We start from the raw sequence: 10,888 nt of genomic DNA, 5'->3' as shown, positions 1-10,888 counted from the left end.
TAACAGTTATCTGAATTTCCGAATGCAATATGGTATTTGCACAGTAGCCTAGAAAACAATATCCAGGTGGGCCATACTGGAATTATATCCTCACTTCAGAATGTAATTCCTTAGAATAGTTGGGTTCTCTTGAGATTACCATTTCCTGGCACTTTGTACTCATTTCCAAATCAGGAAGACATTTTAAGTAAAACCGCGTACATACGGTAATTTAAACCTAGCCTACTCCAGAGTATTCTTCCAAAATAATCAGTGAGTGCATCCAAGTTTATTTCCGGGTACTTATGTGATAGATCCGTAGTCTGCAGCCCTCCGCTTCCCCTACTGAAGGCATTTCTGCTCTTTGCTCCAGATTAGCGTGCCCTGAAATAAACACTTGATAATCCTACAGACAGACACGACTGTTTAAAATGCCAAGATAAGAAACAATTTATTATAGAGAAGAAAAATCTCTCATTTAAAATAGAAATCTGTACATCTTTGTCACAATCAATATACATGAACTGTACAAATTTACAGCAGTTCATAATTTATCAAATAAAAGACTAACAAAATTCACAAAATAGATGGTGGTTTGTGGAAAAAAAGACTATACCCAATTAAGTACAAGAAATTACAAAGCAGAACTCCACTTTCTAAAAATAAGAAGTTTACTCCGTCTTAGAAAACTACGAGCTAAGAAATGTACAGATAAGCTGGCTGGTGAAAACGCCATAGTTCAGACAGTGACTTTTTAGGGAGGACCTTCAAAAAGAAAGACTGTGGTCAAGGCAGAAAACGATACGTTCAATACTTTCAAGTTCATGTCACAATATAAAGGATCCTCAAGTATATATATTTCTATATAGGCAGACCGGGAGATCTCCTCTCCCAGTTCTATATACTGTACAACTATACCTATTTTCAGTGCAAGATATGTCTGCCATGTACAACTCCAGTAAGTGTCGTATTCTCAACTCTCCTCTCCTCGCGTCTGAGCTGCCAGAGATAGTAACATTAAAAACATTAGTGCAAGTTATGTTCTGCAGGAAACCGCAGAGAGAAAAAATAAAAATCTTACAAATACTCTGAGCTTTGGGTTCACAGATGGAAGTAAGTACACCCTGTGTGCCCTACGCTTGTCACCTGACCGCGTCAGGCTCGTGGTGAACACCATCGGTTGGCAGGGTCTACGAGATTAGGAACCTGTAGGACACGCTGACTTTTTTTTTTTTTCCAAGTGCTAACTGGTGTTATCGGATGATACATAGGCGCACGGCACACAGTGTGTATCTACCCTACTACAAGTAGAATCACTAGGCCCAACGTCCAGTGACAACTAAGTACTACCTTACATATACAGCTTCTTAAGGGATCCAAAAAGGTGACTGTCCAAACCATGGCACTTTCACGTCAGTAAGGTCTACTTCTATTTTGTGCCCAATCTTCACAGCTGTAACATTTGAAACTTCACAATCCATCCCCATAGGAGCCCTCCCAAATTAAAGACAGTATTATTCCATCTGTTACAAGATGATACAGCCCCCCAAAGACCATATCTTAACCAGATACAGTCATCATGTTGTAGGCTTTGGAGGGGCTCGTTCGACCGATGAGGAGTTCATCTTTACAGCTGATTCTGCTCTCCACAAGGGACGAACTGCTATTTTGGCTGCTGCTACCTGACGCTACAGCTTCATACAACACACATATAGAACCATCCTCCCCAATACGATAAGACACTTCGTAGGGATCAATCCACAAGGTGAGTTCACTTGGCAGGAGTTTAAACATTTCTTGGCTGCTCAGTCCAATCCGGTCCGCCGCTTGGCCGATCAAGGGATCCATTTTGTGGTTAATCCGAATACAGCGGTACGCAGAGCCTTTGGAGGGCTTTTCAGGAAACCAGTGGTGTCTGTAATGCTCTGCAAGGGAAACAATGGCACTTTGTTACTTATTTGGTGGAGAAACTTTAATGTTTTGTTTAGTGTAAGTCTTGTTTATTTATTCAGAGAGAGGGGGAGGGGGGATTCAATATTTATCATTGGGCTATGTTCACACTAGCGGATTTTGTTTCCATGTAGCGGTTCCGTTGTGAGAGCCGCTAAACAGAAAGTAAACGGAAGCAAACGGATTGCTTTCCGTTTTCCATTGGTTGCAACGTTACGAAACCGGATCCGTTTCTGTTTTTGAACAAAGAGCGCAGCAGTCTACACTTTAAAAGTGGAATGGCGACGGAAAATTGACAAACGTGTTGGAAAGGAAGGTCTTTATTTTCCACCGACGGCAATCTTAAAAATCCGTATCAGTTTCGGTTCCATTTTTGGACAAGAAACAAAAATAAAATGCGCCAAAGTCTATACTTTTGCTTCAGTTTAAAAAAAAAACAAAAAAAAAACGGAATGGTGACGGAAAATTGAGAAATGCGTTAAACATGGATGTCTTCCTTTTCAACGCATGTCTATGGGCACAAAAACTGAAGCGGAACTGCTAGACAGAAACAAAAACAGCTAGTCTGAACAGAACCTTAATACACGAGGGACAAGAATTAGACCAACTCAGACTTAGTGCCATACAATAAAAACTTCTACCATCTGGAACTCAACATAAAATTGAACGGATATATATATATATATATATATATATATATATATATATATTATATATCTGGTAAGGAAGGGAGATTACTCAGAATGGAAAAACAGGCAGGAAGCGTAACAAGAGGCAGATGACGGGGAAGCGCTCTGTATAATTAGACTCCTTCGGGAATCCTATCGAACCGCCACTGTGGCTCATCCAGCTCTGCCCGCTATATAACACTAGGGAGACTATAAGGAGACGACATCTGGTACAATTATGGGGTATAAGCCATAGGGCTCTCATTGTGGGAAGGGACATCCCCAAGCCAACAACTCTGAGTCACCTATAGATCCTGTACTGGGAAGGGATCTGCCCATACAAGTCTAGAGAGAGGAAACAGTCAGCAGCTGTCTGGGCAGGAAGGACCCAGCAGCTGCCTGTACTTTCTGCTGGGAGGGGGCACTACTAGTACAACACAGGGCAAACAAAGACTGGCAGAAGAATGGCAGCAGTGTGCCTCCAGCCCGCACCTCCCGCTTACCTGCCAGCAGCTCCGTTAAGGACTGGCTGAAGGTCTGCAGCTCCCGGTCGTTCATCAGCCCCTTGGTCCTCAGGAACTTGGAGATGAAGCCCACGGCGGCGATGATCTCAGGCTTCATGCTGCCCCGCGGGTAGTGAGTATGCATGGAGACTACTGCGGGACGAGCGGCAACTTTCCCAGCGACTTGTATCCGGTGGTTAAGGATAATAACGGTCTGTTTCAATGTTGCGATTTTTTTCTCTTTTTTTTTTTTTCTTTTAGTGCTTGATGAGTTACTGGTTTGTTACAGAGGTGAGCAGCCGTAGGTCATGGCCGGAGAGCGGAGTGTATTTACAAGTGCCGCTGCTCTATAGTACATCCCTGGAGGAGGCGCAGCGACACCTGCCGTCACATTCATACACTCCCTCTTCCTGCTACTGCGCGCAGCTAAAGTGGACGCTGCTGCTGCCTGCCCGCTCCTATATAGGCACAACGCGAGGATGTGACGTCAGGGGGCGTGCTTAGGCGGACGGACCAATGGCGGCATCACACCATGCAGACGACAGCGTGTTGCGGGGAGGACTCGGCCGAGCTGACGTCATCCTCTGCAAACAACTGAGAGCTCAGGGGGAAAGTCCTCTTGTAAACAAGCCAGAGAGAGGGGGAGGGGATGGCGGCCCGGCCCGGATATTACTTCACGGACGCCTGTTTTATTAATACTGCCCGTATGTAATTATAGATATATACACGGTACGCCGAAGTTACCAAACACAACATGTCACGACAGATCACCGTATAGTGTACTATAAGCCACGCCCCCAGCGGGAGACTGCTCCACAACAAGACAAAGTCACGACACACAACAAAGACGGCGGCCGGCAGTCCTGTCACGGAGCGCGCCATGGCCGGCACTGTGTACGGCTCTGAGCAGGACGTGCCGCCGGCCGTGTGTGACTGAGGGCTCTGCATGCTAACCACTGTGTACATAGGAGGCCTCTACTAACACAGGAATTTAGGGGGGTCCATATAATATGGCTGCAGACCCCACGACTATGGCTATACCACCTGGCCCCCACGACTATGGCTATACCACCTGGCCCCCACAACTATGGCTATACCACCTGGCCCCCACAACTATCGCTATACCACCTGGCCCCTGCCGCTGCACCGCCTGCGCCTATACTGCTTGGTCCCTACAGCTATGGCTATACAGTCTGGCCCCCACAGTTGTACCGCCTGCCCCCACACTTATACTGTCTGGCCCCCATAGCTGTACCGCCTGCTCCCACGCTTATACTGTCTGGCCCCCATAGCTGTACCGCCTGCCCCCACGCTTATACTGTCTGGCCCCCATAGCTGTACCGCCTGCCCCCGGGCCTATACCTCCTGGCCCCCATAGCTGTACTGCCTGCTCCCACACTTATACTGTCTGGCCCCCATAGCTGTACCGCCTGCCCCCACGCTTATACTGTCTGGCCCCCATAGCTGTACCGCCTGCCCCCACGCTTATACTGTCTGGCCCCCATAGCTGTACCGCCTGCCCCCACGCTTATACTGTCTGGCCCCCATAGCTGTACCGCCTGACCCATGCTTATACTGTCTGGCCCCCATAGCTGTACCGCCTGCCTCCACGCTTATACTGTCTGGCCCCCATAGCTGTACCGCCTGCCCCCACGCTTATACTGTCTGGCCCCCATAGCTGTACCGCCTGCCCCCACGCTTATGCTGTCTGGCCCCCATAGCTGTACCGCCTGCCCCCACGCTTATACTGTCTGGCCCCCATAGCTGTACCGCCTGCCCCCACGCTTATACTGTCTGGCCCCTATAGCTGTACCGCCTGCCCCCACGCTTATACTGTCTGGCCCCCATAGCTGTACCGCCTGCCCCCACGCTTATACTGTCTGGCCCCCATAGCTGTACCGCCTGCCCCCACGCTTATACTGTCTGGCCCCCATAGCTGTACCGCCTGCCCCCACGCTTATACTGTCTGGCCCCCATAGCTGTACCGCCTGCCCCTACGCTTATACTTTCTGGCCCCCACAGCTGTACTGCCTGCCCCCACGCTTATACTGTCTGGCCCCCATAGCTGTACCGCCTGCCCCCACGCTTATACTGTCTGGCCCCCATAGCTGTACCGCCTGCCCTCACGCTTATACTGTCTGGCCCCCATAGCTGTACCGCCTGCCCCCACGCTTATACTGTCTGGCCCCCATAGCTGTACCGCCTGCCCTCACGCTTATACTGTCTGGCCCCCATAGCTGTACCGCCTGCCCCCGGGCCTATACCTCCTGGCCCCCATAGCTGTACCGCCTGCCCCCATGCTTATACTGTCTGGCCCCCATAGCTGTGCCGCCTGACCCCACGCTTATACTGTCTGGCCCCCATAGCCGTACTGCCTGACCCCACGCTTATACTGTCTGGCCCCCACAGCTGTACCGCCTGCCCCCATGCTTATACTGTCTGGCCCCCATAGCCGTACCGCCTGACCCCACGCTTATACTGTCTGGCCCCCACAGCCGTACCGCCTGACCCCACGCTTATACTGTCTGGCCCCCATAGCTGTACCGCCTGCCCCCACGCTTATACTGTCTGGCCCCCATAGCTGTACTGCCTGCCCCGACGCTTATACTGTCTGGCCCCCATAGCTGTACCGCCTGCCCCCATGCTTATACTGTCTGTCCCCCATAGCTGTACCGCCTGCTCCCACGCTTATACTGTCTGGCCCCCATAGCTGTAGCGCCTGCCCCCACGCTTATACTGTCTGGCCCCCATAGCTGTACCGCCTGCCCCCACGCTTATACTGTCTGGCCCCCATAGCTGTACCGCCTGCCCTCACGCTTATACTGTCTGGCCCCCATAGCTGTACCGCCTGCCCCCGGGCCTATACCTCCTGGCCCCCATAGCTGTACCGCCTGCCCCCATGCTTATACTGTCTGGCCCCCATAGCTGTACCGCCTGCCCCCACGCTTATACTGTCTGGCCCCCATAGCTGTACCGCCTGCCCCCATGCTTATACTGTCTGGCCCCCCATAGCTGTACCGCCTGCTCCCACGCTTATACTTTCTGGCCCCCATAGCTGTACCGCCTGCCCCCACGCTTATACTGTCTGGCCCCCCATAGCTGTACCGCCTGCCCCCACGCTTATACTGTCTGGCCCCCATAGCTGTACCGCCTGCCCCCACGCTTATACTGTCTGGCCCCCACAGCTGTACCGCCTGCCCCCACGCTTATACTGTCTGGCCCCCCATAGCTGTACCGCCTGCCCCCATGCTTATACTGTCTGGCCCCCATAGCTGTACTGCCTGACCCCACGCTTATACTGTCTGGCCCCCACTGCTGTACCGCCTGCCCCCATGCTTATACTGTCTGGCCCCCATAGCCGTACCGCCTGACCCCACGCTTATACTGTCTGGCCCCCACAGCCGTACCGCCTGACCCCACGCTTATACTGTCTGGCCCCCATAGCTGTACCGCCTGCCCCCACGCTTATACTGTCTGGCCCCCATAGCTGTACCGCCTGCCCCCGGGCCTATACCTCCTGGCCCCCATAGCTGTACCGCCTGCCCCCATGCTTATACTGTCTGGCCCCCATAGCTGTGCCGCCTGCCCCCACGCTTATACTGTCTGGCCCCCATAGCCGTACTGCCTGACCCCACGCTTATACTGTCTGGCCCCCACAGCTGTACCGCCTGCCCCCATGCTTATACTGTCTGGCCCCCATAGCCGTACCGCCTGACCCCACGCTTATACTGTCTGGCCCCCACAGCCGTACCGCCTGACCCCACGCTTATACTGTCTGGCCCCCATAGCTGTACCGCCTGCCCCCACGCTTATACTCTCTGGCCCCCATAGCTGTACTGCCTGCCCCGACGCTTATACTGTCTGGCCCCCATAGCTGTACCGCCTGCCCCCATGCTTATACTGTCTGTCCCCCATAGCTGTACCGCCTGCTCCCACGCTTATACTGTCTGGCCCCCATAGCTGTAGCGCCTGCCCCCACGCTTATACTGTCTGGCCCCCATAGCTGTACCGCCTGCCCTCACGCTTATACTGTCTGGCCCCCATAGCTGTACCGCCTGCCCCCACGCTTATACTGTCTGGCCCCCATAGCTGTACCGCCTGCCCCCGGGCCTATACCTCCTGGCCCCCATAGCTGTACCGCCTGCCCCCATGCTTATACTGTCTGGCCCCCATAGCTGTACCGCCTGCCCCCACACTTATACTGTCTGGCCCCCATAGCTGTACCGCCTGCCCCCATGCTTATACTGTCTGGCCCCCCATAGCTGTACCGCCTGCTCCCACGCTTATACTTTCTGGCCCCCATAGCTGTACCGCCTGCCCCCACGCTTATACTGTCTGGCCCCCCATAGCTGTACCGCCTGCCCCCACGCTTATACTGTCTGGCCCCCATAGCTGTACCGCCTGCCCCCACGCTTATACTGTCTGGCCCCCACAGCTGTACCGCCTGCCCCCACGCTTATACTGTCTGGCCCCCCATAGCTGTACCGCCTGCCCCCATGCTTATACTGTCTGGCCCCCATAGCTGTACTGCCTGACCCCACGCTTATACTGTCTGGCCCCCACAGCTGTACCGCCTGCCCCCATGCTTATACTGTCTGGCCCCCATAGCCGTACCGCCTGACCCCACGCTTATACTGTCTGGCCCCCACAGCCGTACCGCCTGCCCCCACGCTTATACTGTCTGGCCCCCATAGCTGTACTGCCTGCCCCGACGCTTATACTGTCTGGCCCCCATAGCTGTACCGCCTGCCCCCATGCTTATACTGTCTGTCCCCCATAGCTGTACCGCCTGCTCCCACGCTTATACTGTCTGGCCCCCATAGCTGTAGCGCCTGTCCCCACGCTCATACTGTCTGGCCCCCATAGCTGTACCGCCTGCCCCCACGCTTATACTGTCTGGCCCCCATAGCTGTACCGCCTGCCCTCACGCTTATACTGTCTGGCCCCCATAGCTGTACCGCCTGCCCCCACGCTTATACTGTCTGGCCCCCATAGCTGTACCACCTGCCCCCGGGCCTATACCTCCTGGCCCCCATAGCTGTACCGCCTGCCCCCATGCTTATACTGTCTGGCCCCCACAGCTGTACCGCCTGCCTCCACGCTTATACTGTCTGGCCCCCATAGCTGTACCACCTGCCCCCGGGCCTATACCTCCTGGCCCCCATAGCTGTACCGCCTGCCCCCATGCTTATACTGTCTGGCCCCCATAGCTGTACCGCCTGCTCCCACGCTTATACTTTCTGGCCCCCATAGCTGTACCGCCTGCCCCCACGCTTATACTGTCTGGCCCCCATAGCTGTACCGCCTGCCCCCACGCTTATACTGTCTGGCCCCCCATAGCTGTACCGCCTGCCCCCACGTTTATACTGTCTGGCCCCCATAGCTGTACCGCCTGCCCCCACGCTTATACTGTCTGGCCCCCACAGCTGTACCGCCTGCCCCCACGCTTATACTGTCTGGCCCCCATAGCTGTAGCGCCTGTCCCCACGCTCATACTGTCTGGCCCCCATAGCTGTACCGCCTGCCCCCACGCTTATACTGTCTGGCCCCCATAGCTGTACCGCCTGCCCTCACGCTTATACTGTCTGGCCCCCATAGCTGTACCGCCTGCCCCCACGTTTATACTGTCTGGCCCCCATAGCTGTACCACCTGCCCCCGGGCCTATACCTCCTGGCCCCCATAGCTGTACCGCCTGCCCCCATGCTTATACTGTCTGGCCCCCACAGCTGTACCGCCTGCCCCCACGCTTATACTGTCTGGCCCCCATAGCTGTACCGCCTGCCCCCGGGCCTATACCTCCTGGCCCCCATAGCTGTACCGCCTGCCCCCATGCTTATACTGTCTGGCCCCCACAGCTGTACCGCCTGCCCCCACGCTTATACTGTCTGGCCCCCATAGCTGTACCACCTGCCCCCGGGCCTATACCTCCTGGCCCCCATAGCTGTACCGCCTGCCCCCATGCTTATACTGTCTGGCCCCCATAGCTGTACCGCCTGCTCCCACGCTTATACTTTCTGGCCCCCATAGCTGTACCGCCTGCCCCCACGCTTATACTGTCTGGCCCCCATAGCTGTACCGCCTGCCCCCACGCTTATACTGTCTGGCCCCCCATAGCTGTACCGCCTGCCCCCACGTTTATACTGTCTGGCCCCCATAGCTGTACCGCCTGCCCCCACGCTTATACTGTCTGGCCCCCGCAGCTGTACCGCCTGCCCCCACGCTTATACTGTCTGGCCCCCCATAGCTGTACCGCCTGCCCCCACGCTTATACTGTCTGGCCCCCATAGCTGTACCGCCTGCCCCCATGCTTATACTGTCTGGCCCCCACAGCTGTACCGCCTGCCCCCATGCTTATACTGTCTGGCCCCCATAGCTGTACTGCCTGGCCCCCACAGCTATGGCTATACCGCCTGGCCCCCACAGCTGGACTGGCCGGAGTCTGTGGCAAACGTGGCGTGTTGTTACACGTGTAATATTCCTGTCAGACCGCCTTATGGAAGGAACTCTTACAGTAAGAGACCCCATTCACGGCTTCATGCACACAAGCGACGCTTTTTCCCCACTCAGGCCGATGGTCCAAGTGTGAAGAATTGCCTTATGTCCTGTTTTTGTGTGAATTTCGCATGAGAATAGGATGTGCGATGTTCTGCGCCGCACACATGGATGGAGCGCCCATGCGCTGCGCGATGCAAGTTGCGCTTCAGAATCTCAGCTGCATTTACCAAGATGATCGCAATATATAGGTGCGCAAAAATACGACCGTATCACACGTGATTTTCTTGCATGTGTGATGCATTTTTGCGCAAAATGTGACTTGCATCAGATTTACGTGCATTCTCACGCAAAAAAAACCCAAAACGCACGGGGTTCCAGTAGTAAAATGCTTGAAAAGACATCACACTAACATGCACATCACACAGAATGCGAGCACCACTGATAAAATAAAACGAGCGATTCTTTTGTATCTCAGGTCAGAGAAAAATCTCTTAAGGGCTCCTGCCCAGCACCGTGTTTTCACCACGTATTACGCGTTTTGCACGGCCGTGTGATACGTGGTGACTGACGTCGATGGACTTTCCTTGATCCATACACACTGACGTGTAGATTCACACGAGAAATAGATGGCAGCATGCTGTCTTTCTGCGTACCGCTGTCCGTGCACAATACATTGCGTAGGAGTCGTATATTCATACACATCCCTTCTGTGATATGCGGGCATGCACAATAATACATGGTCTCTGGCTGCAGGCCCGTTGTTTACAAATTATAGAGTCTAACATTGACTTGCAGGAAAGCTGCCTTCCAATAGGTGGCGCTGCAGAGGTATTGTTCCATCTCCCTTATTTGTATATTACCCAGAGGAGCCTGCATGGCCTTATAAGTCTCCTCACTCACCTTGTAGGTGCTCTCCCTAAGGCCGAATGCACATGACCGGGTCAGATCCCGCAGCAGAATCAGACGCTGTGCCATCTGGTGGACCCCCGCGTACCTCTTCGGATTCTTCCTCTTTGTGCTGTGTCATCGCCGGTGCACATTCGCAGTACAAAGAATGCTGAGTCGGCGATCACACAGATTTGCGGTGACTTCAAAATTAACATTTTGGAATCGCCGCGGGTTGCAGAGCTTCCATTGACTGCAATGGAAGCCGTCCGTGCGAGTCCTGCACGAACATAGAGCATGCTGCGATTCTTCCTTCACAAGTGATTTCCGCTCGTGTGCGTGGAAGAATCACTTTACATTGCATGCTATGGACGGACATTGCTCAGGAATCCGCAACCAGATGCCCG

General features: G+C 54.1%; 1 protein-coding gene across 1 annotated transcript; it reads right to left on the bottom strand.

The window, feature by feature from the left end:
- Window positions 1-404: 404 nt before the first annotated feature.
- Window positions 405-3,542, bottom strand: BTG1 (BTG anti-proliferation factor 1). Its single transcript, XM_066591512.1, has 2 exons — window positions 3,101-3,542; window positions 405-1,904 (listed from the first exon to the last, which is right to left on the bottom strand). Exons 1-2 carry the CDS (start codon window positions 3,243-3,245, stop codon window positions 1,540-1,542), a joined length of 510 nt encoding a protein of 169 aa, XP_066447609.1. The 5' UTR covers window positions 3,246-3,542; the 3' UTR covers window positions 405-1,539.
- Between the last annotated feature and the right edge of the window lie 7,346 nt (window positions 3,543-10,888).

Source organism: Eleutherodactylus coqui, chromosome 2 (assembly GCF_035609145.1).
Source record: "Eleutherodactylus coqui strain aEleCoq1 chromosome 2, aEleCoq1.hap1, whole genome shotgun sequence".
NCBI classification, from domain to species: Eukaryota; Metazoa; Chordata; class Amphibia; order Anura; family Eleutherodactylidae; genus Eleutherodactylus; species Eleutherodactylus coqui.
Note: the sequence above shows the minus strand (reverse complement) of the source record. Positions and strands in the feature narration are given on the sequence as shown.

Excerpts from the sequence above, each read along its gene's own strand:
- BTG1 (XM_066591512.1), bottom strand. The coding sequence starts at position 3,245 with ATGCATACTCACTACCCGCGGGGCAGCATGAAGCCTGAGATCATCGCC. Across the intron at positions 1,905-3,100 it reads CTTAACGGAGCTGCTGGCAG|AGCATTACAGACACCACTGG; the intron begins GTAAGCGGGAGG and ends TTTCCCTTGCAG.